Source organism: Hippoglossus stenolepis, chromosome 3 (genome assembly GCF_022539355.2).
Source record: "Hippoglossus stenolepis isolate QCI-W04-F060 chromosome 3, HSTE1.2, whole genome shotgun sequence".
Lineage (NCBI taxonomy): Eukaryota > Metazoa > Chordata > Actinopteri > Pleuronectiformes > Pleuronectidae > Hippoglossus > Hippoglossus stenolepis.
The window spans coordinates 8,306,021-8,332,851 of record NC_061485.1 but is presented as its reverse complement, the minus strand read 5'-3'; the positions used below and the strand labels follow the sequence as shown (position 1 = coordinate 8,332,851).

The following is a 26,831-nucleotide window of genomic DNA, read 5'->3' as shown; positions in this document are numbered from 1 at the left end:
ATTCACAGGGCAAAAAAATGTGCTTTGTGAGGTCACAGTGACTTTGACCTTTGACCACGAAAATGTGATCCGTTCATCTTTGAGTCTAAGTTAATGTTTGTACCAAAATGTGAAGACATTCCCTCAAGCTCATCGTAAGATATCACACTCATGAAAAACATAAACATCCTTTGAGAGGCCACCGTGACCTTGGCCTTTGACCTTTGACCACCAACATCGAATCAGTCCAAGTGAATATTTGTACCAAATTTGAAGAAATTCCCTCAGAGCATACTTGAGATATCACGTTTACGGGAATGGGACAGACGGACAACCCAAAAACATAATGGCCCTCGAACGTGATTTCAGCTGGAAACATGTTAAACTGGATGAGTGGCGAGGACTCTTGAATAAAGAGGAATATGTTATGCGTCAGAACCCGAGAATCTCCTTTCTGCGTTGTTCATATGTGAAAGGCAAAGTCAGGAGAAAGTCTGGACACTACTGTCTGGACATTTTCCAGAGTTCATGTCTAAAAACGAGAGAGAGAGAGAGAGAGACAGAGAGGATACAACAGGGACGAAAAGAAGATGAGAGCAGAGGAGAGGTGATTAAATGAGGAGAGGAGGGGAAGAAAGCCTTGGAGTCTGGAGTCAGCAACATGTCACACTGCTCTCCAGATTAATCTGCACCCACAAGAGGGCGAGGAAGTAGCCAGCTACAATCACACACCGTGTTTGTGTAATCTCAATGGACACACTGTCAGGTAATGTCCACGCCTCGGAAAGGAACATGCATACATACATACACACGCCAACTAATTGGCAAGTAAGCTCCTGGATCAAGCGAAGGTTTAGCATTTGTTAGCTCTGAGTGTGTGTGTGTGTGTGTGTGTGTGTGTGCATATGCGTGCACCTCTAAGATTATGCTAAACAAGCTTATACAATCCACTTAGCATACAGGCCATAGTAAAGTATTAACATGCAGAGTCACAGGCCAAATAAATCCTGGGTTAAAAAAGAAAATAGTGGTGAAACTATGACGAATATTTCTGTCACACGGGGGGATGATCAAAGAGGAGGCAAAAACAAAGACGGGGCTTCGCTCCTTCTTTAATGAATGACACACAAACACCAACTGGTTTTGTGTTTGTGCCAGTGAGGTAACCACTTTCCCTTCACGTCGCTTCTCTCTCGGTTGCTGATCTGAGACGCCGAGTCTCTCAGAAACACGGAGGAATGTGAGGATTCGTCACACGTAACAATGTGCAGGTCTGCGAGTATAAATAGACGCATCTATTTTCAACTCCTTGAAAGGTCTCATTAAAACACGCACGTAGACTGATGTTTGCCATCTGCATTCCCGCCTCAAATCAAAAATGTCAATCATCGAGGCAAATGTTTAAAAAGGAACACATGTGTAGAGATGAGCCTCCATTGACTTCCCTTCAGCTCAGATCAGCTGTCATCGTGTCCCGTCACTTTACACAACTGGTGTTGTTCCCGCCGCCTGATTCTCGGGGCTCGTCGCAGGAACTAATTTGTGAATCACCGAGTGTCATTTATCACGTTATTGACCATTTTTAACAGTTGACAGTTTCAATAACAGCACGTCTGATGTGACGTCAACTTGTTTACAGTATTTCTCTGCATGAGAAGCTAATAGATGACGTGTTTATCAGTGACTCTCAAAGTTTGTTGAGTTACTGTTCTCAAACACTGATCTAACGACTGATTCACCACTTACATCAATGGCTCCATAACTTCAGTGCAGGATTCTTATTTCTAGTTGACAACCATTGATGTTGCTGCAGAAATGACAGCTGTCATCAGAATTACTCACTTGAAATGAATCCATCCATCCATTCATCATCTATACCGCTTAATCTGTGAGGAGCTGGAACCAATCTGTGAAACTGGAAGGATACAAATACTGAAGAATAGAAAAGAGGAGCCATACACGTAACACTAGAAGTCTCCGACAAAGATGACAACTTGGAAAGACAACGAGATTCCAGAGCTTTCGGGGATCCGGGCCGAAGCCGTTATTTAAAACCCAGTGCTCCCTCATGTGCTGCCTCCAGCGTGGTCTACCCAAGCACCACCCCCCACCCAATGTTCCCGAAATGTTCCTGCTGTTTTGAAAAACCTCCTGCTGCAATTCAAACCAGTGTAAGGCGGAAAATCTCAGGTCTTTTCACTCCTACAGATGACGTCACCAGCACAAAATGGCTGCCCCCGCATCCACGATATTGTAGCTATGTTTTAGAACAGTGGGAGGAAGAGGAGACACGTTGTCCATCTTTACATTCAGTCTATGGAGTCTTGTTTAATTAATTAAATATTTTTCAGGAAGTAGATTAAGTGAATAGTCAATTTGTCATATTTTCTAAGCACTGGAAAAAATGGCGTTGGACATGTATGAATGAACTTTTTTCTCTATCATGTAAAAATGTGACATCAGGGCTCCCTGTTCCTGGTAATCAAATGATCACACATCTGTTGCCACGCGTGCGCTGAATGGTGTATTTAAAGAAACTGTACCGTGGCTGTTGTTTTTCACTTCAGGATAACTGTGTTCGCCCCCTGAAATGGTCAATAAAAAGCCAGACACAACAACAAAGAAATCAATTGGAGGATGTGAACATTTATTTAACACCACCCAACCTTCCACTCTGCTTTCCCTCCTCCTCTCTGTTAAATAGTGTTGGTTAAACCTTCCTTCATCGCTAAAACCCATCTGTTTGGCCAATCAGGCCTCTGCCTAATGCATGACCCACTCCGTGTCCCAGAGCTGTGTTTAATCCAGCAGCTTACATTAAAGAGCGGGGGGGGCTTCCCTGTAGCCGCCAACACCGGCCGGACAGGCACTAATACCGAGAGCGTTTCAAAAGCGGTGGTTAGAGGAATTAGTGCGAGTCGTGCACAGATCTGAGGCCGACTGGACTCCACATTTTGTGTTTAATAGCCCGCGCTCTCCCTCCTCTCACCTGCCCTCCCCTCCTCTCCATATGTGCGTGGCTCGTCCCCGGGGGGGGGGCGACTGTGGGCAGCAACACTAAGTGGAAAAGAGTGTTAAGTGTGGTTAAAAGGGATAGAAAAGTGGAATAAAGTGGGAATCGGCTTCAGCAGCAGCAGAGGGTCTTGTTCACAGCAGTGGCACGGTGTAAGGTGACATTTTAATGAGAGATGTTTAGTGGATCATCACTGGGGCCCCCCCACAGAGCACATTGTGCTTTCAGGTCAAAAGAGGGGCGTTTGACAGGAAGTGCTGCCTGCGAGCTGTCACTCACTGAGGCTGTTATTGCTGAGAAACTCTCGCTCTTAGACCAGTGGTTCTAAACCAGGGGGTCCCGAACCCCAAGGGCGTCGCGAGATTTAGCTTCCGGGGTTGCCAGATGGTTACAGAGAAAAAAAAAAGATAAAATGACACATTAAAAATAATATAACAGAATCTAGGCTGGAGAATTGTGTTTACATTGAATCCCCTCCAGCAGTGAGAGAGATTTGCCTCGGAATAGATTTCATTGAGTGTGTTTGTTGCGAAAGTGTTGCTGTTCAGCGGGAGAGAGAGAGAGTTATAGTAAATAAAAAATCTACAGTGCCTGCAGCACATTGGACGACACCTAGGAGTTACACTGTGTCTGCTGCAACTTAACAAAACTGTCTGGACAAATAAAGCGTTATTTACTATCTGTGGAGACGCTCTGATGCCACGATGTTCCCTTTTCAATACTGATTCAGAGACCTGGATGGTTCCTCCTTTTTTTATCTTTATCTTGGTGACCTCCTCATGCTCTTTGGTTTGATGTTTCTTAATATGCTTTATGAGATTTCAAGTGTTTAATTGGCAACACTAGTGCCACCACTTAAAACTGAAGTCTTGCATGTGGTACACGTTGCCATTGTGAGACAGTCCAGTCAACAAATTATTCCAATTATTCCCTCTGGTTAACGCTACATTACCAGAAATCCCTTCTTCTTTGCCCCTTTTAAAACAGTACTTGCCAGTAGCAGTACAGCGCAACTGCTATTAAGGAGTGGAGAAAGTTGAACTAATAAAGACATGGATTTGGAAGGTTCCATAGAGTCGTGTGCTCGCCGATGCCCAACCCGGGATGTTCAGCAGTATTGGAGGCATTTCCGATGCTGGTTTCATCTCTAATTATTTACATTTCTTAATCACAGCATTTACAGAAGTCTCTCTCTCGAGTCAACCGTTCACTTCCCTGTTGTTTCCTCTCTGTTGGTGGATCGGTACGATTTGGAGAAAGTGGAATTAAGTCCGAAAGTTCTTCTCACAGCCACAAAAAGAAAGCTGAGGCTAAGAGCTCAGTCACTTGTTCTGTCTGTCTGTCGCCGCTCTGATTCAGTTCTATAGACGGCACTCATCACTCATTTCACCATCTCACGGCACAAACACCCCCTTTCTTGGCTGTGGAGCCTTGAGTAATCATGCTCCAAAAATAATTCAGACACCAGAAACTGGAACATGTGATGGTGCAGGCGGTTTGTGTTCCTGGGAGGACGGGTTACAGACACCGACCCGATCATGCTGGAGGATTGTGACTTAGAAACATTGAGAACCACTACCTCAGATGACATCTTTCCATTTCACTAACTCCTGTGTTGACTCATAAATGTTTCAGCCTCAGGGTCCTGGGACCGGTTCATTATATCAGTGCAGTTTGTTTACAGTTGTCTTCCGTGTCTCGTATCATTCGAAAGAAACATTTTCATAGCTGATACTCAGAGCCGATGGGACCTGCAGCACTGTGATAAAACAATAATTCAGAGATGTTTGAGGGCCACAAACCAATGTCGGGATTATCTATTCATGTGCCCGTGATAGTTGAAGAGCATTAATTCATGTCAACAACTCGGGCAGGTTTCCCCGAATATATTTAAGGCTGTTTGACAAGTTGCTGATCACAAAGACGCATTTTATGAAAGAGAGTTTTTTTCAGTCCCGTGACGGGGATTGTTCAAGGCAAAGATTTGTGGGTCAGATAGCAACCATAAATCTTTGTTATTGAAAATGTCACTTCAGCCCAACCAACGACAAAAGCACGACTTCTTTTTCCCCCCAAAAAGAATACAGTAAAAAAAAAAAAGAATAAACAAAAACCAAAGGGGAATAAAAAAAAGTTAGTCTAGACATATGTTTTGTAGAGACAGATAATTGAGGCGCACCGTCCTTGATCTGGAGATTACATTTTTCATTTATGGAATAAAGTACAAAGCTGAGAAAAAGCCTTCAAAGAGTCTCAGTGAAAGTGATAACACAGCACATATCAACATTCACCTGACGTTAGGTAGAATGCCATTATAATATGTGCTGTGCTATCGTTTCGGGCCAAATGCAATGGAAGCAGTTTTCAACCTTGGGGCCTTGAGCTCGCCTTGCAGGCTGGCAACTGCACCACCAATTACTTCACCACAATGTCAAGGTTGCAGCAGTTTCCCCATTTTGAGCAGCTCCCCGTGCTGATGTCTGCTTATGAAGCTACCGGGATCCGACAACATTGTGTTAAATATCAGACATTTTCATGACTTTAACGTTTGATATTATAATTTTACGTCCCTTTATGTCTTGCTTTGATTGGCACTAGAGGCGTTTAACCAAATGTCCTTTTGTAAAACGGTGTCAAATGGTGTCCGAGCCCGGGATTAGTTTGAGACGGCGATAAGTGAGCAGGCAGGAACTAATTAAGTGTTGCTTAAGCCTCCGAATACAGTTTCATATATCGGTAATCCTGTACGACCTCAGCCACTGGAGACCAGAGATTGTTGGCTTAGACTCAGAAAGCTGACTTATATATAGAATGATGTAATAGATTTCACTTTGTCCATTAACAGATCATTTGACGCTGTAATTAAAAACAGCTCGCGATGATGAATTAATCAGTTCCCCCGAGTGGGATTGTAAGATAAGATGCGAGCAGTTTCTCTCACACCGGAGAGCAGGAGGTACGAGCAGTATTTCCAGTGGCTCTGCAGATAACTATCAAGGGTGAGGCAGTGTAAGAAAACAATAGATATGCATCGCTTTACGTTATGAACTTTATACACACGCACATAAACACCAGGTTGAAGTCATTTAAATTGCGGCACCCACTTGGGTTTTTTATGTTCCATCGGAGGAGCTTTACAATTTTATTGCTCCTTATTGAGGTGGCATATTGAGCAGTTGGTTAATTACAGTTAAACATCTTTTAGTTATTTTCAAATAGACGAAAGGTGGAAAATATAAAACAGAGGCTGGGTGATGTAGCCACAAATTATATTATATTTATACAGTATATAAATAAGATCAATATTTACTCAAAAAAAGTGAAGGTTGTGGTTTTAAACTCTTCTTCATGAGCAGAGAATGACAAACGAATGATAAAAGGCAAAACATTTTACAAATCTGAGGTAGATCAGTTTTATATTATTCCTGCACGCACATGAAGATCACTCTCACGTGCAACAGATTTGGTGTGACAGCTACACAGACTATAAAGTGAAAGATAAATGCTCGCATGAGAGAGAGAACAGCACGCCACTGGCTGGTTAGTGCACGACTGCTGAAACTAAGGTTTACCTGTGTGGACGGTAATAACATTATGGACCGTAGCATGAGCGAGCACGCAGCAGAAGTTTAAACAAATGTTTTGGGTTCATTTTAATACTTTAGTGGGACAAATTGTGGGCAGTCCAGAGGAATAATGGGAAACACTGTTGGACCTTTGTTATAATGCGATTGATGAAAATAATATCGCAATAATCATATTTCTATTGTTTTATTGCCCAGCCCTATGTGGAACTATAACTTACAGGTAGGTATATGTCAACAGCATCAGTAGAATAAAAGACAAAATAAGAGAGAGACATTTCAGAAAGTATGTATCCCTCTATCTCCCATCAACATGAACGTATATCCTGCACCATATGTTTAACCCCGATGCTCTTCCTGCTTGTTGCACCACTGACGTGACACCACACTGACATGCAATAGGAGGAACTATCAGTAAAAGGTGGCGTGTGAGCTGGGTACCTCAGGAAGGTCTGCTGACATAATAACTCTCTGCTGCTCCCCTGAATTGTGGTGATACTTTTAAAAGATGTTGTTTTTGCGGAGTAAATCCACTTTGTTGTGATGCTTTGACAAATGGGCAGTTTTATTAGCTTTGTGTGGCATTTATGACATTTATAAATGACATTTTCACTTCTAAGCTACTTTACTTTACTTACTTACTACACAAAGTTCTGGAAATTCATCCATCTCCAGATGCCTGAGAGTAAAACATCAACTTCTCCCAGCCCTCCCTCTCCCATCACACCTACATCCTCGTCGTGCACACTTGTGTCTCAGCTAATGCAGGAATCATCCGTGAGTCACACATCCAAACGTCTTCTAGCAGCGAATACCAGCTGGTAGTTGTATTAATTGACAGTTGTTAGCGCCCACTCCTGACTACGGCTGTCTCTGATTGGCTAGAAGGGCACGGCTTGCTCAAAGGCATAAGGAATGTGTCGGCTCTGCTGCCAGGCTGCTCAGTGTCTTTGTCGCTGTTGTCATACTGCATCTTTAATTTGTGACATCTGTTGGCTGCATATAAAATACATGACATGACAGCTCCCCAAAAGAAATACTGAAGTGTATCGATCGCCCCCTGGTGGCTGACTGCCAGATGTCAGTGGATGGAACATTGACCAAACAAAAGAGTAAATGTACACTGTTTTTCTCAAAGATGGTTTCCATCATTTTAGGTGGATCACACTAATGTTCATTCAAGTGTCGATTTTCTTTCTGGTAAGTTTGGCTTTAGTTGTTATAGAAATAGGGTGAAACATCATGATTGACAGCTGAGACTGACTCGCAATTGGTCAAGAGTGTGTATCGGTGGGATTTCAATACCACAGCTCCATCCTCTGATCGCTGCAGTTCAGACTGTGGCTTCATACCATGTCATCGGTGTGAGAGGGCTGCGTTCTAGAATAGTTTGGTTTCATAGTGCGAGGTGGAGACGAGTTGTCCATCTTTATAGACTATGTCATGTAACAGTTAACGTAGTATGACAGTGTCTCCTCTGAAGGAACCTGCTGAATGTTTAGTACTTGTCTGTTTTCTGGTGCAGTTATGAATGTGCTTCAGGAGCCTGAGAGATGTTGTCATGGTTATGTTAATCCGTCCATCCGTCTATTATCTACGCTATTGGTCCGTTGTGGGTCGCGGGTAGGAGGGGCTGTAGAGGCGGGGTACACCCTGGCCAGGTCGCCAGCGTATGACAGGCCCAACATATAGAGAAAGCCCCGACGCAAGGAGAACATGCAAACTCCACATGGAAAGACCCCGTCTGACTTCCAGGTTCAAACCCAGATCCTCGTTGCTGTGAACCACTGCACCACTGTGCTGCCCAAAGATGGAGTCAGCTTAGTTAAATAATTAAAGGTTGACGATGACTTGAAGCATGAGGTCGGAGGAACTGACTTGCACGAATCAACATCTTCTCCTACCTTTCCTGAGATGTGGAAAAGAAGGATGCAAACTCCAGTCTCCGGCCTCTAAAGTCTTTTTGTTTGTACATCTAACCTCCATATAACTACCTGCTTCCTGTGACGTCTGTGCAGAACCTCTCAGTACCTGGACTGGGGAATAAATCGGCCAGTGAATTTAACCCAAGCAGCAATTAAAATGTATTTGGCAAAACAAATGAATAAATGTTATTTGTAGGAGAACGGGTTGCACAGTCACAGCTGTCACTCAGCTTTAATGATAAACTGACTGGTGCGTGTGATGTGTCTGTTGTCTGGGTTTTACATTTTGTCTTAAGGATATTTTGCATCTCACAGGTTTTATGTGACACGTCTTTCAACAGCTCATTGTTTCCTTCCTGTGATGTGAAAGGAACGAAAATAGCTTGAAATTTTTTGAAAAATATAAGCAAATGATTGTTAACTGTATTGCGGCTAATGCAAATCCCGCTGCACGTAGAGCAGCCTATAGATTTCATTGTATCCCGTAATTACGTGCAGCAGCGCATTCTCAATAAGTCACAGAAGACATCCTTGCTCAACTCACCATAGGTGAAGCAAATAAACAGTAAACAGTTCCCACTTGAAAATTGTCTCCAAAAAACGCAGCCTCATTTAAACTTTAAATTAGCTCGCATAAATAAGCCGGAGTGTGCCCGGAAAACACAAACACAAGACTCCCCGCTGGAGAGGCACAAAGGAGCAGCACAGAACAAAATCTTTTGAAGGCACTCTTAAAGGGAATTAAGCAGGCCTGTCAAAAAATTAAACAGGCTCTGGTTTGAAAAGGGATTCTTTTAGCTCCTCTGCCGCGCCGCTCCGTCTCCCAGAATACATGGGGCTCTGCCAAGACACTGCAGTCCGCATTGCAAATCTCTCTGCCACGGAGGAAAACCTCACGCAGTCTGTTAATACCACTTATTGTCTTACAAAGAAAACACTTGAGCAATGTTTTCCCTTTTAATCCCGAAATTAAAGACTTGAGTTCGTGGTAAACCAGCTCATGACTTGTTCATGTGAAGCTCTCTGCTGTAGGTCGTTTAGGGATGCGCCAGGTTGAAACTCAGCAGATTTCTGATTTGCTGCTGGACCGCCTGAATTTATTCACTAAATATTTTATTTCCCCAGCTCTCTGTTGCTGTTCCTCTGCATAGACATATCGCCATTTTTACTCCTGTGTCTATCTACGCATCTCCAAAGTGTCCAGCTGACCACTTGTGTTCAGTCTACATCACTTACTCTAGAGGGTCATTGTTGTTACATCAGTCTGTCACCAGACGACCGCCACATCTGTTTCACAGTAGAGTGCGACTTGGGCACGATTTGATGTCCAAACCCGACTGAGCCCAAGAGAAAATGTGCAGTTTTTTTCTGTCTGAAACTAATCTGAGCAATTTTTTACAGATTGTGCAGCATTATAAAAATCAAGTAGATGACCCAGCCAACGTAACTGAACCTGACCCGAACTGGAATATCATTTCAAAATATTTGCCTGTACCAAGCCCAACTGGCTCCGGTCGTGTATCCACACAATTTCACACAGGGTAGCTAAGAAAACAAAAATGTTTCAAGAACTAATAAACATGTCTGGGCTGTTACAAAGGTTGAAACTGGCACAATGATCTGTCTCTGCTGGGACACATCAAGACGCATTAATGATTCTTGATCAAGTTCGTCCCAAACTGCCTCTGCAAGTGGTTTTGGGGATCGTATCACAATGCATGTCTGTGGTCATATACGCTTGTATAGAGAGTCATCATCTCTGGTTTTCTGTACGACAAAAATTAAGAGTATAGTGCGTATCCACAGACAAACTGATGGGACCAGTGATGATGTCGACAAATGCTACGTTGCTACCTGACATGAGCTTGCAGGGTTTTCTCCGGTTACAGAAAGTTGTGAGGCTCGTCTGTAAAATCAAACAAATGTTTTCTGTCCATTGTGAACTCCATTGTTGAGCTTTTCATCACAGTCAGGGTCGTCATCAGAGAAACCGCACTTGCTGTCTGGAAGTTTAATTCTTTTCCATTGAAACATCCTTGGGAAGAAGGATTTTACGTGAAATACTAAAGATCAAATTCGAAATCGGATTCTGGCTTTTTCTTGTTTTAGTATCTCATCGAAATCTGCCCTAATGTTGACTGTGACTCTCCTTGACCTTAATCTCTCTGATCTGTTTATTTGCTTCATTACCAGTGTGAATTAATTTTATTTCAACATTTCATGTGGTCTGAATTGATCCAACATTGGCTGCCACTTCCTCCTCTTCTTTGTGCTTTTCTCGTCTATGTTTTAGTTTCATCAAAAGGACTGGTTTCATTTTGATGAGGTGTGAGTGTGAGTGTGTGTGTGTGTGTGTGTGTGTGTGTGTGTGTGTGTGTGTGTGTGTGTGTGTGTGCTGTGTGTGTGTGGTGGTGTGTGTGATGCAAAAACAACAGAACACAGAAACCCTGTCTCCATATGGTGGGAGAAAAGATGCCAGTTGAGCGTCTTCCATCACGAGAAAGTCAAATTTGTGTGTGTTTCAACTTTTTACAGTGAAGTAGCTGATATACGTAAAATGGAAAAACCAGATGACTGAAGTAGGAGATGTCTAAATAGGCCAGTCATGATCACTAGCACTGAGCCACTCTTTATTCTGTCTGAAGTAACAAATGCTAAGGTAAGCAAGCAGAGATCAGTTGATGATAAAACATCCTCCAGCAACAGCAGTTTATCTGTTACCACAGTAACAGATAAACTGCTGTTGTGTGAAATTGTTGTTTCAGAAATTTTTACAGGCTCTCTGTAAAAGTCGAGACTGTCCCGCCGTGCACTGTGCGGGAAATGTCTTGGTTACTAATGGCCAAGAAAATGAAACTTTAAAGATGTGCCTCTCACAAGGAAACTGACCGGACGACTGGCTTCATCTTATATTCATAACGGTGCCTTTTTTGCTCTTCAATCAAATTGATTGTTTCCTCCGAGACGTTTCGACCTCTCAACAAAGTCACAATATCTGACAATTCCTAAGCCGTCATGGACCTGCAGTGAAATAAACAGGGATTCCAAACGATGAAGTCCAGGAGTCACAGTTAAAATAACAAATAGAAAGGAAGGAATTGATTTGGACATTGTCTTTTAAAAGTCTTTTCAGTTAAGCCTTAGCTCAAGGCCAAAATGTTGTTGACTTTAATATGAGACTAAAGGAAATGATGAAACTGGGGAAATGTGCTTGTCCGTCAAGTTGGATTATATTTGCAGCTTTAAGGGACAAAACAAGTCATAGAAGAAAAGAGGCGATGCACTGGATACATGGGATCAGCACGGGCTGTACCTGTCTATGTAAAGCAATATGTTGATAGACAGCAGATAACGCAGTTTGCAGTACAGACGACTGTACCTACGGCCAGTATTACATATTGGTTACACTGATGCAATACAAACTTGTGCTTGTTTGACTTGTTGTAATGCACAAAAGAAATATTCACAAATGCTTGTGTCTTTTAAAACTACAAACATTATTTTAACAGTTTATCTCCGGCAATAGTCTGTCATACAGTTCTAACTCCAAGAACCAGTTGCCTATTTGACAAAATGCTTTCAACCATACAATCGTTTCTAGAAGAAAGTTTTGTCAATATATATTTATATACACTATCTAGATACAGTATACCAGACATACTGTACTGATTTGGAAAATACTTCACTTATATCTAGTGGGCGCCTGTGGCTCAGGAGGTAGAGAGGGTCGTCCACCGGCATTCTGGAGTTTGTCCTTAGACAAAATACTCAAGCCCAAATTGCCCCTGACATCTGTGTAATAGAATAACAGAGCTGCATATAGAAGCGCTGTATGAATGTGGTGAACGCGACATGTACTGTAAAGCACTTTGAGTGGTCGATAAGAGAAGCACTTTGTGAATACAGTGTCTATCTCTCACCTCATGCAAACCTATTACAACTCCTCTTATTTGGGCTCTTGTTAGCAGTTGCCATGTAGTTGGATGTAGAGCTGCCACCAAACTGGGACCAGGACAGGAGGGAGGAAATACAATTCAGTGTCACAGGCATCTTTTACCTGGATAACACCGGCCATTAAAACCACTAGAAATAAATAAATGTGAGGTGTCCGACTAACAAGCTCCAGCTGGAGACTAAACAGCTCGGCTCTGTGGGCTCTAACTATCTTTACCTCCGCCTCTCTCTTCCTCTGTGTTCTCTGTTTGCTTGTAGTGAAAAACAAATGTTTTTCTGAGGTTCCCTGGTCTGAAGGAGGGAGACAGACAGAGCTACCAAACATCTGTACGCTGCTGAGTCTGAGTCTGGGAGGGACAAAGACTGCAGCTCGCAAAAAATATATATTGCGTGGATAAAGATGTTTATCTGACATTTAATACAAGAGTGATAAATGACGGAAGAAGAACTTGACACACTTTACACATATAAGATGTCTGGAACCAGAGCTTGGGTCTTAGATTTATTTGTAGTACGTGAGAAGAACAAGTCCGATGTTCCTCTACATTAGCATAACTCAGCTGATGTATTTGGAAGTCGTGTAATGGCGCATTTATGCTCAGTGTTAGATGCATATACAGGAACGGCTTTCTGTCTGTTCTCTGCGTTCATTCTGTCCTAGTTGTGAAAGTCCTCTGGAAGCTTATGGTTACGGATGAAACAGACAAAACAAATCAGTACCACCAGAACTTTTTCAGGAGAGACTTTCTGAGTCTATTCTCATAATTCTATGGATTTTATAGCATTTTATCTTGAGATATTATTCTCATTACATAATTACCTTATTCTCAAAATGTCCAGATTTCCCTTAGTGTGGCCCCAGTACCACACAGAAGGGGGTTGTTAAAAGCTTTGAGTCCTAACTCCTGAGGCTTTGGCCACAATTTTTACTTTTCACATATACTGTAAGAAACTCGTATACGTATTCATATACATATTATGTACTTATATTTTCTTAAGTAATCAATACCGGTGCTGATTATTGTGTTTTGCGTGTCCCCCACCACACACAAAGCATCCCAGCCCTGATGTCTGTGTTGGACTTTTCTCAGGAGAACAGCGTTGGCGCTTCATACAAAAGCAAAGTTTTTAAATTGCTCTGGAGAATTATCTTGTCCAAACATGTCAGAAGACTCAGTTACTCAATTACGGCGGCGCCTCTCCCTGGGCTATCTGCTGTAACAACTTTTATTAACAACTCCCTTATGAAAAATGAATGCAAACATTGTGCAAATTCTCCGCTGCCAAGATTGGTGAGCGGTTGCTGGGTGACGTCAAATCCCATTTAAAAGGTTCCTTTTTTTTTTTTTTATGGCACCAGTCCCGACAGCCAGTGTAGAAGAATTAGATAAGTGGCAGTGGCATGAAAACATGCAGTCGACCGTGTCTCAGTATATCTCAGCTCGGTTGTCATGAGTGTCAGTGAAAGCCTCTCACTGTACGTTATAGTGCATGAAACATCCATCTCAGCTGGAGCCACCAGTTCTCTGCTTTCTTCCTCCTGCCAGATGGTGATTAGATCAGTTTAGCACAGTGGCGATGCGCCCAAATGTTGCCAGAGATGCAAATTTTGTTTTTCTTTTGTGGCCACGCTCGCCCCTTGCTGTTGTTTCTGCATTTTGTCATCTGGTGTTCAGTTCTTCATGGGTGACTCACTTGCACGGACAGTGTTTTTACCATGCCCAGATTAAGCTGGCTTGTTCTCTTTCATGCTGTGCGACTCGGCTTCATGCTCGCTCTTCCCCCGTTGCCACGCGTTGCGCTGCACGTTTATTATTTATGAATGCATGCAAAGCTACTTCTGCTGAGGCAAATGGAACGGGAACCCTCCTTGTGCCAGTGTAAATAATGCATTTGGCACGAACGTTCAGTCTTTCAAAGGTATTGCTGGACATTTAGAGCGATGGAGCACAGTGTTGTCTTGGAGCTCTGTGAATACTGGCCCATGTGTTGCCCTCTGGAGCCTGTGGCACCTTCTCCTCTGGCCTAGAGGGGGGCTAATGAGGTGCAGTACAATAGTCCCATGGTATTTATTTTTGACCCAACACTTATGATGCAGAACAGAGAGTCAAGCAGCAGCAGCAGCAGCGAGGTGACTCATTACTTCAGAGGTACCATGACAGCTTGTTTTTCTTAGAAACCTCTTCTGTGCCACATTCTGACCATGAACACGACAATACCGCTCAAAATTTATCAAAATTTAAGACCCTTTTAAGACCCAATACTGATTTAGCTGTAACAGAGTCATGAGCCCCTGAGCAGCATAAGTGCGATGTAAAAATGTAATTAATCTATGTAAAAATATAGTGGATGAAATTCAAATTGGTAACCTTTAAACGTATTAGATTTTCATTGCCACTAGAGGTCATCTTTAAGCCCAGGGGGGAATATTCTGAAATATGTGTTACATAATATACCATAACAAATAAGAGACGCTTCAGAAGAGCTGGTACTTTGTTGTCATGGTAACAACGACAAACCGGTGGCTAAAGTTGTGAAAAGTACTTGTTTGGGAAAGTAGGAATCTACTATGGTTTGTCTTACAATAAGTGTTTCCCCAAGGTTACGGGACCTTTGTTGCCATGGTTATGATACTATGGTCAAAGTTTAAATTGTGGAACAGTCATAAATACGAGAAACTGTTGAAATGAGGAATTTGTCCCTCCTGACCGTAGACTATATCTCAACATGGATGACACATGTCTATTTCCTCCTGTTGTACAAAAATGAAGCTAAAATATCCTGGGTAGGGAAGCGGCCATCTTGTGCGTTTGTCATTTGGAGCCAGAGTCTGCGCAGTAGCGATCGTGTTGTTGAGCCAGAGTCCCAACAATACACATATATGTGACAACATCAGATGACCGAAAAATGTATTTAATGTGTACTTTGTCCCATCTAATTACATGAAGGAGACTGGGTTTATGAGCTATACTGCAGCCAGCCACAAGGGGGTGATCCAGAAAATGTGGCTTTACTTTTGGGGAGCTGACATGTCGTCCATCTTTACAGACAAGCTATTCTCCTGATGCTCAGCGTACATCTTCCTTTGCCCTGGTCATATTTACGACGTTCCAGAACCTGTTAAATTGAATCAGAAGGCAGATCCAGGATTTTTTTTCTTCTCATGCTCTTGCAATTGCATTTTTAGGGGACTGATATCTATGAATTTGTGCAATTTGGACGTAGCTTTTAAGGGGACTGTTAAGGTCTTCTCTAATAAGTGCGAGTTTTGAATAAAAGTGGCCTCAGCAATTGAAATCATGACTTCAATTGTGTCTGTGTGAGTTCGTATGTACTGTATGTGTGTGGTCTAGGCGTCATGTTGGGGACATAAATATGTTTACTCGTCTTCCTTTTGGGGACAAAAAGCAGGTCTCCAAAACGTAAATTATACAATTTGAAGGTGGAGACAGTTTTGACGTTAGATCAAGGTTCGGTAAGGATTTGGTTCAGGCAAGTAGCAACTATGGCCAAGGTTAGAGTAAGTCAATGTAATGTCTGAATACATGGATACGTGACTGTGGTGCTGGTGGGTTGAGTTCAGTGCTGCTTTACTCATTCTACTCTGCCTTCATTTCTGGATCCTTCTTATCTGTTCACTCAGTCACTGCAGCTTAATTGTATGAGGAGCCGAGTGAACACTGTTTATTCTAGAGTGACTTATATTGCTTTAAAGCAGCGGAATAATTTTCTGCTCCAGCAGGCACATTGTTGGATGAAATGTGGAAGTAAAGCTTGAAGATCCACTTAGCATTACTTTGATCTTATTAGAGCTTATGCCTGGCTCATGCATTCAGTGTGTGTCAAAATACTTTTCACGGTTTTTTGAATATTCATTTAAGTCGGTATATAGTATACGCAGCACAGACACAGGCCCAAACAGCATTTTGTGGCTGACTTAATATCAGATGTGAAAACACGGCAACTAAGAGGGAAAATACTAAACAACAAACCTGCCTGGTTGTTTTAAATGCAGATTATTCCAAAGTAGCCACGGCATCGCAAACTCTGTGTGAGTGAAATGTTAATGCAACATTTATCACAGTCTCTGAATTCTGACTGGGTTTCAGGTTGTGCATGTTATTGTTCTTTGGCAGCTCTGCCAGTTGGAAAACGATCTTCAGTCATTCAAAGCTTCAAATTAGAGATTTTAACCTTGAAAGAGCCAAACAAACCTTGAACATTGCATCAGTTTATAACTTGGAGCTGTTCAGATGACAATTGAGACCAGACTGAATGTCTGTCTGTCTAATTCACAGTGTGTTTATAAACAGAAAATGTCCAGTACTTTAACTCTTTAGTATTTGTACATTTAAAGGAGTGTTTTAAGATTTATGTTATTATTTAACTGAAATTATGAAGCATCTGTATCCAGGCATTAAACAGAAGAGTATATGAATGTAACATCTTATGAATCATGTTCTTTTGAAGGTTCATTCAAGACCCAAAGTACATTTATTTTGAAATCTTAATTTTAAGCGATCGTTTTCATTGGCCTTCGGCAGCGGATGAATTGTGCTCCATTGTCATGGAGAGTGAATCATTCATAAATAAATAAATTCTTAATTGAATGATACAATACGTACAATAGGTTAATACTCAATATACATATGAAATGTGGATGCATATTTAATTACAAGTGGTATTGTATCATTAATCATTTATTACTGTTACACATGCTAGCACATACATCAATAGACACATACAAATATCTGCTTACAACTACATTATTTCATGATATAAACCACTAATCGATTATACACTGCAGATTAATTCCAAACGAGTAAAGTTTGACTCATTTCATCAACATTATTCTAAAAACTGTCTTAATTCCTGGAGGAGTTTAAAGACGACACTTTCAGAAACCTATAAATATAAATGTAACTGTACAGTACAGGAATTACTTTTCCCCTTTTTAATTTCCATCTTATCCTCCCTATGATGCTTGGATGGAGACGTTCAGTGAGTCCAATGCTGTGTGGTGCGTTATTTGCATAAAAAGTCCCTGAATGGAAAAACAAAGTGTTATTACACCATCAGCACTGTTTCAAAGCCTCAGAGTGGCCGACTCTTCCTCTGCTCCCTGTGCCTGCGCACGGTGTGATGATGCAGGAGGACAGCTATCTGATCCCCGCTGTGCAGCACCGTGTGTCCAGTGGCACAGAACATGCTGTGAGGACACAGGATGAGTCAGAAGCGAGTAGACCTCGCTGAACCACAATAGCGGGGGAGATGGAGAGATAGAGAAGGGCAGAGCAAGATAGAGGGACTAGCCAAGTGTGTCAGAGGACTCCGGCTCCACTGGGACGACCTCTGCCTCTGCACCCGGGGGGATGTTTTCCAATAGGTCTGAGCCTAATGTTGGCTTCTGGAGCTAAGTGCTCGGCCTCCTCTGGTTTGCCGCTTCCAAAATAACACCACACCACGCCTGGCTGGGAGCCAGCACTGGAACACGGCCGCAGTCCTCCACCTCTGCCCACCGAGTTTACTGTTGTCTTTCATAACTCCTGTTTTTCTCTGTCAACATTAAAAATGATGGGAGCCCGCGACTCACATAGAGTTTGATTGAGGAGACTTATCGGAGCAGAAATAACTGAAACAAACACTCCTGCTCCGTCTGTGTGTGCTAATATATTTGTAACACACTTTGACGGTCAGAAAAATGGTCTGAATGGAAGGCAATTTGTTCAGCAGATATCTAGGAGCCATTGTTAAACAGTGCAGACTAATAGGTCTTGGGACGCTGTCGCTGTTGTCCCCGGGAGCACGGCGAGGTGAGCTATAATTGAGTGGTTGAAAAACACAGGTGAGGGAGGACGCCACACACTTTTTGCCGCATGATATTGACTGAACTGATGTGTTTTGAACTCACTTGCTGTTAAATCGCTGCACCTTCTCCTCCTTCTTTTTCTACTCTGACTATGCAACAGTGTATATACAAGCAAAATAATACCATTTCCCTCAGTTATACAAACTTACATCTACAAAAACCAGTGATGAAATTGATTATTGTGCTGCATTATCTGCACACATTTGTGGGAAAGAAAATTCTGGATCCGCCCCTGATCCACATCTCCACAGTAATTTGATGGGTTCTTCCTCAACCCATACTCTAACCTTCCACCAAGTTTCACGGCAATCCGTACAGTAGTTTTTTGCGAAATCTTGCTTTAACATTGTGTACATCACGTCTCTGGTGGAGGTAATTATGTTGTGTTTCCATCTTTCCCAGAGAGAACTGTTCTTTCTGTGTTAGCCTTGAATGATGGAGAGCAAGGTTTGATGGTGTGAAACCAATAGTTCAGTGTTGTCCTTAGTGTCCATGACGACCATAACCAATGTTTCCCATTGTACCTACAACAATAGGATTCTAGTGGAAATAATGGTTTTGTGTACCAGGGCTCCAGACTAAATGGTACAGTACCACAATGAAATGAAGGGAAACCAAGGGTCTGAAATGACTTATACGGTTTGTAAAATGCTTTGCAGCAGTACCACTATACACACCACTTTACTTGATGGGCCGAACAGTGAAAACCCACAGTAGCTCCATTTACACTGAATAGGTTCAGTTAAATGAAAGGCAGGAAAGAATATAGCTGTGAAATAATTGTCTTACTAACAAGTCCGAACCAACCTTAACTCATTTAAACTGAATTTATTTTAGATTTTCTCTGCACTGAAAAGCTTAAATGAGGTAAAACATGCTTTGGATTTAGATTTGCTAATATGTTCTGCCTTCTCCATGCGATGCTGTTATATTTACATACTTAAAGCATCATGCAATTGACTGCCAACAGGGACATACGCTGCCGTGTTAATTGGGTGTTTGATTACATGCAATGCACAATTCCCTGAGAAGTTATAATTTTGTCAGTTAATCAGTCCTGCTCAGCTAAAACCGTCACCGACAGGCTGCACGATGCTCGTGTGTCACTCGCCTGCCTTTCCCATGGCAGTCGAGATGTGTAGTGTAGAAATGTTTTTCTTGTTTGCAGTTATCTGGAGGATTTCTTTGGGATTTGTTTGTAGAAAAACACACACATGGGGCAAATTCCATCACTTTAAGGTAATGGCCATTCATCGAAGGATTTAAGTGGCCTGCGTCTCTTCTCATGCTGCCCTTACAAGCCCTTTCCAACAGCATGTCTGCTGCTACTCACCTTCATCATTATTATTTGAAGACCGAAGGAAAGAAAGAACAAAGAATAAAAAATGTACATGTCAGGCCATCTTCCCATTCTTAGAATTTGAGCGTGTGGCTGGACTCTCGGTGCAGAACACCGTTCTTTAACAGAATAAATGATTATTCCGACAGTCCCAGGTTCTGACAGAGAGAGAGTTTGAAAGGTTGGTGCAGTGGGAAGCTCTGTTGCCTCACAGCAAGTAGGTCCCTGGATTGAATCCCATTCTCAAATCCTCGACAGACCAGATTGTCTTATTTTAGTTTGGCTTTCAGGGAGTTCAGGGACACAGCTTTTATGACCATAAAGTCCTCTGTCAGCGTTCATTTCACCAGTAAATGAGAAACCTCTGGTTTAGTAGCCAGAGAACAGAAGATCATCACTGAGGCTTTTATATTTGTAATATTACGTTGATGTTCTCATTTTCTCTGTAGCGATCATGGGTTTTCCAGTAATTCAGCCAGTATACGAACAGTAGTTTCCCAACACTCCAGAATGATGTCAAACTGTTTAATGTCTGCCTGCTTGTGGTTTGTATGCAGATGAAATGACTTGAGGGGATATGATGTATAAAAATACACAACAGTAAGGCCCAAGGGTCCAAGAGTTAGCGCTCACACACTGAAATGAAAGAGTGTATTTTGACATAATAAAGCAGTGACCCATTCAATGTAAAGAGAACATACTGTATGCTCCACCCACTGTGTTTATATGCAGCACACCGCACATCTCCCAGCCTGGCTGCGCTTATTGGGAACACATTACCTGATGTTAAGTACATTTCTTTGACTCTGACCGGGAATTAATTTCATAAAACCACAGCGACCAATCAGAAAACACTACAGGATAATAAGAAAATATAACGGCACATATGAAAACGGGCAAATCACAGTTATTTGCCGTTCTGTTATTTAATTTTTCATGTTTTGCACTTCAGGGCCACCGTAGACTCCATGTCAAAAAAAAATGGAATCAGTGTTGTGAGAAATGAAAACACCATATGTGTCACTCAGCCATCCTGCTGATTGTGATGCCACTTCACACTCAGCTTTTTTATTGAGTGTTTATTTGTTGTTGGCAAACCAGCGCACAGACTAGAGTCGCTACACTCTCATGGGCCTCTAGGAAATACCAGTCTGGTCTGGTGTTTGGCTTCATAACCATCGGGTTTGAAAATGTTTGCACGAGTCCAAGCCTACATCTAAGCAGCACCTGTTTCTTGGGAAGCAGCTCAGTGAAGTAATTTGTCGTGTTCATACTTCATTTAGCTCTTCTGGTGTTCACGGTGCAGTCAGCCAAGTCTCCTGAAAGACAGAATTCAGTTTTCAAGTTCTTTTTAGCTCACAAACGCAGGAGGGAGGTGTTCGGTGAGGGTCAGGGCGGCCGAAGGTGAAGTACAGGTTATCAAAACACGGCATTGAGGAAAAGGTCACGATTTTGGTTAAGTATAGAAAAGTGTAAAAAAGGAAAATTGCCTTAAATGTCTTAAAAATACAGATTATTTATCTTACAAATTACTGAAGTTTAAACATAACTTGTTTGATGCAGGGTTGATAGGCAGGCACAGTTACACAACATCAGGCCATTAATAGATTAGCAGTCCAAGTAGCCTGGGGGCTGGCTGCAGTATAAGTCATTAACTCTGCCTCCTCCATGTTAGCAAATGGGACGGAGACCAAACTAAAAAGTCAGAGCACATGTTAAATATATATTTTTAATAAAATATCACAACAGCACAAAATCTGGCTCCAAATGGCATCAGAAGCTCAAGATGGTTGCACCCAAATCCAGGATATTTTGGCTCAGGAGGAAGCGTCGTCCATCCTTATAAACAGCTCAGACCTTACATGCACAGTTGAATAGGTTGTATCTGTGTAATAAATTACCTTGATGTTAATTTATGAGAGTACACGAGTGGTTCACAGGTTGGAGAATATCTGTTATACCCAAACTGATATGTATGTTTTCCTCCTGCATGGACAAAATCCAACTTAACCTCCGCCTAAGTGGGTTTGCTCTGATCGGGCCATTTTGTGATGAGCCACCTGCTCTCGGTGTCACATCCATCAGGTGGAATCATTTCCTGCTAACCAGCTCCAACAAGCCACCTGAACACAAGATGCCAATTGGATGCTAGAGTACATTTAAATCTAGTTTAGAATAAAAACCAGGCTTCCTGCTGTCCGAACCACAAATCTATAAACACTCACAGACGAACTGCTTGACATTTCATTTTCAACGAGCAGGGCAACGTGCACTCAAAGTCCAATTATTTCTCGAGTTCAGCTGTCGGAGAGATTTACTAGTTTTCTCTCGTCTTATTATCAGTAACTGCAAAGATAAGTAAAGATAAGATGGTGAACAAGGGCCGAAATGTTTAATTTGGGTTTATAAGATGAACAGAAGTGGCTCAAACTAAACTGAAAGCGAGTTGGAACCATTGAGGACTTGCATTATAAGTACTGTATTAGCAACACTGCTCGGTCTTTGGTTCTGGAAAGTGAAAAATCTTTCTTTAATCATGCAACCGGTTCCTCTGATTGGGTGTTGGGGGCGGTGTTTGTGGCTTATTGAATCAAACTGCAGGGATTGCAGGTGAAAATGAGTTCTCTGGCTCTGTGGGTGTTAATTTCACTGCTCTGCCCCTGATGAACAAACTAACAGATCAACTCAACCACCTCCGTTACACTGGATGCTGCAGTATGTATCTCTTCTGTGACATAATATCCTGCAGAAGTCAGACAAATTCAAACAAGACCTGTGGGTAACCAAAAGTTGAAACCTGTTTGAAGAGGGTTAAGATGGATTCCACTAAAGGGCTTCAAGATGTGGTTATCAAATGCATTCAAGTTATTTTTTTAATTTGAAACCTCCAGTGTGTACAACCGTGTTTTCCAGCAGGAAACCTGATATCGAACCAAACATGGGGTTCTCTCCATGTGTGTTGGCATCAGATACTGAAAGCGTCCCCAGTGGTTAAAAACCTACAAGGGTAGATTTTACATCAGAAAGCCTTTTTACATTGACTTTAATTGGAAATCCCCAACTTCTCTCATTGAGTATTAAGTCAATCATTTGACATCATGATTGTTAAAAGTGTCAACATTTCAGAAGTCTCAAAATGTTGCTTGGAAGTTCTTCTTGGAATCAAGTCAAAACATCTGAATTGCCACCTACTGGCTGGCTGCGGTATAGGTCCTAAATCCCTCCTCCATGTTAGCAATCAGGACAAGAAACAAGATAAAAACTTCACATGTCTTTTGTGATGGTTTCTGTGATTTTAGGTAGTTCTTATCAAGTGTTCATGTTCCTGACAAGTTTGATTTTAATTAGTTTATTTGATGCCATTAAAAACGAGGTGAAACATCGTTAATTGACCTGTGATTGGTTGAGCGTGTTTATCAGTGGGACCTCGATACCACGGCTATGATCAGGCTTTCCCCATATCACAGATGGAAGCTCCCCTATCCAGGCTACTTTAGCTTCATTTTTGCACAGAGGGAAGAAGTGCAGATGCGTCTATGCTGTAAATGTGAACCGCAGGCTTCAAATAGTCCCTTCATGAATCTGTGGGTGATGTTACAGACACTGTGCCTATGTTTGTCTTCAGTCTCTGTGCCCATAACATTCTGATTGCGTCAGCTGTCTGAGACTGCGGAGCGAGAGCCTCCCGTTAAGATCTCGCCCAGCTCTGGCTGTCAGTACAAAGGCAGGCGCAGCAAAACATTTCCCTCACATGTAAGCCTCTGCCAGATAAGCAAGAGTTGATCTCTATGCATGAAACCAAGTATTTCTACTAATTTGAGTGGCGGCACTGGAACAGAGTTCAAAGCGGAGCTGTGATTTGTGACTGCTTCCTCACGAGAGAGGAGGCCAGTCCCGTTGGCAGTGAGATGAGCCACTGATTGCATTTGCTTGTTCCGCTCTCCACGGGCCCCTCAGATGGTGATGGAGAGAATTACCGAACAACAACCCTCTGAAAGTACAAGAAGATTACTGAGCAGAGCACATTAAGACAGACCACACAAACAGCATTACTCACCTCCCAGGTAGCGCGATGACAGCAAGTGGGCGAGGAGAGACAGAGAGCGTAAACAGACTTCATTTGTTCTGTCTCCACATCTAAATTGGTATTATAAATTGCAGTGTGTTTATAGCTTATAAAATTATCTCTGAATGTGTCTGCGAGGATGCAGCCAGATGCCTACACAACACACACAGTGCATGCCATCATAATTACACATGAATGCGGTCTAATGCTTTGTTGACTCAGCATGCAGTAAATCACCTGTTTAATTTATCTTGGTAAAGAAAGCTCACACAGTGTGGATCTCTGGGTGAGATGGTGGGTAAAGAGGCCTGTAGGGTGCAGTAAGAGTCCAAACCATATACCATGTATAATAATGGAGGACACCTGTCAATCATGATGTTCACCCCATATTTATAGCATCAATTAACTCATTAAAACCAGACTTACTGGAAAGTAAGGAGTTGATTATACAGGAGTTGAACAAACATCAGTGTGACAAGAACCACCTTAATTTGATTTGATCCCATACTGCAGCCAGCCACTAGGTGGCAATTGAGACATTTTGGCTTCACTCTACGGTAGCCGTCATGTCGTCCATCTTCATATGCAGTGGATGGTCGAGTCACAAGAAATATGTTATTGTATAATGTTCTATGTGACGTTATTGAAATATTGTCAGTTTCAGTGCAACTTAGTTGTTGAGCTAACAGGCTAACCATTCATGAACATTAAAATACACAGTTGTATCAGCTCCCTGAACCTCTCTCACTTTTGTCTGTACTGTTCACCACCCCCCCTCAGGCATTTTGTTCTTGGGATTTTTCCAGTATTTCATTGAGTAAAGAAGAAGAGGGGAAGTAGGGAAGCCCTCAAAACTAATGACCTTTCAAACTGACAGCTATAGTCACAAGCTTGTTAGTTTGGATGCTAACTCAGTTAAGTCCAAAGCAATGACCCTACTGGTACCAGTCTCATTACTCTCTGTAAACCATTGCTCCCATTTCTCCTTGTGGAGCAGTTAAACTCTAAGAATGGAGGTCAGGAGGAGGAGGTGAATCAAAGTTAATATGCTACCAGAGCTTTTTCTATCTCCACCTCCTCAAAAGTCAGAGTTACAGAGTTGACATGCTATTGTTCAGTCGCACACATTTGCAGATCACAGTTTAGTTTAATCCAAAAAATTAACAGATTTACTTTGTCCCAAAGAAGTATATAAAGATGGACGACATGACTGCTCCACTAAAGTGAAGCCAAAGCATCTAAATTGCCCCCTGGTGGCTGGCTGTGGTATAGATAATAAACCCTGTTTCCTCCATGTTAGTAGTCAAAGTACATTTGAAATACATTTTTCTTAAAGATGGTTTCTGTCACACTTGGTAGTTCTTATCATGTTCTAATTTTTCAAGTTTTGTTTTAATAACTTAAGGAATTATTTGAGGTGGCGTGAGATGTCATGATTGACAGCTGAGACTGACTCGCAATTGGTCAATCGTGTGTATGAACAGGACCTTGCTACAGCGGCTCTATCCCCCGATCGCTACAGCACAGACACTGGCTTCAAATGTGCAAGCCACACATACTTTCATATGTGTGGTGTTATAGCTTAATATCTGGATAATGGGAGGAAGTGGAGACAAGTCATCTATCTTTATATACATCCACTAAACTGGACTGGTTTTGGAGCTTAATGTATAGAAGTCCAGTTAAAGCTCTGTAGATCTGTGCTTTTGAGATTCTAGGAGTTACTAAAACTGACCAAGTCACAGCTTGGGGAGCTCGCTGGCTTGAGCCCAAGTGAGCCAGCCTGCACATCTGTTTATGTGATACTAAAATGGCAGATTATTTTTGTGTGTATTGACTGTTTTTTTTGTTTCTTCCAGAATGCGGAAGAGGGACCTGCAGAGCATGTGCAGAAGGGCGCTGCTGCTGACCGTCTGTATGGTGTCTCTCTGGGGAGAACTGACCAGTGCATCGTCACACAGAAGCCACATAGGTACAAAACAATGCATGTGTTTGTGGTGTTTTTCAGGGATGAAACGCTTAGCATTCAGAAACACACAAATATACAATCTCTGCTGCTATTGGCTGATCAGAACCCCTTACTGTAGAAACTGAGGATTCAAAAGAAGTGCTGATGTCAATTTCTTTTCTCTGTTATATTCATTACCCATGAAAAGTCAAAAAAGCTAATGGAGGAAATAGTTTTTAATGTTTTTATTTGAGCTTTTGTGCAGGAGGCAGCAGCAGCAGACAGAAATACACCAGCAGGAGAGAAATGTCATGGGCACCAATGTCATTTTCAAAGAAAAGCAAACCAATACACTTTTACACATTTTCTGGCTTTATTCTTCCCTGTGTGTCTTGCTGAAGAGACTTAAATGGACACAGTTGAGGAAGACAGTGCATAACTCCTTGAATTCCTCTGCTCTTTCTATTTTCTGTTTGTTGATTTTCCAGGGATTTGAACCATCCACCTCTCAGTCGCTCACTGTAGTCAGACACACTGTCTCCTGTCAACTGCTTTGAGAGATGGAAAGATCTGGCTCTTTATGCCTCTGAAAATAGCATTAGACATTTTAACAGCCATTTTCCCCTTGAACCATAAAGAAGCACAACATCACATGTAGGATGTTGAGGATGGATTGATGCTGGAGGATAATCGGCCTGGTTCTGTGTCCAGTTTAAGCTTCAAGACGGTTGTGGGGGTTTTGGCGATTTAAGGCTGATGTGAGCAGATTATCTGATCCTGTATACTCCACGTTTTTAAAATCATTTATTTGTAAGTGTGCAACAGGCGTGAGTCGAGTTTTTTCACCGACTTGATCCTGAAAACACTGGTTCATCAGTCCCAGTGTCACCTCCAAAACTTTACAGCACAGGCCAGCCACACGTGCAGCCACATTCATCCTTAAAGAGAAACTGAAATAATTGCTGAGCTTTCTGGCTCCCTCTGCTCAGCGGCAAGGTAATGATGCACTGTAAGCCTTTGTTTCGTGCACATGGGAATGCAACAATTTAACAGTCATGCAAGTCGAGCATCACGGGGAAGGAAGTAATACCAGTACAGCAAGTGTGTGCATGCATCTTCGTGTGTGTGTGTGTGTGTGTGTGTGTGTGTGTGTG

The 26,831-nt window shown here is 42.2% G+C and overlaps 1 protein-coding gene across 1 annotated transcript in view; it reads left to right on the top strand.

The window, feature by feature from the left end:
* The window catches only part of tafa3a (TAFA chemokine like family member 3a), a 95,236-nt gene that overhangs the window by 30,559 nt on the left and 37,846 nt on the right, over positions 1–26,831 (top strand). Inside the window, exon 2 of the mRNA XM_035149734.1 lies at positions 25,589–25,701. Coding sequence (XP_035005625.1) covers positions 25,590–25,701 — 112 coding nt within the window. The 5' untranslated portion in view covers position 25,589. The remainder of the gene's footprint in view (positions 1–25,588; positions 25,702–26,831) is intronic.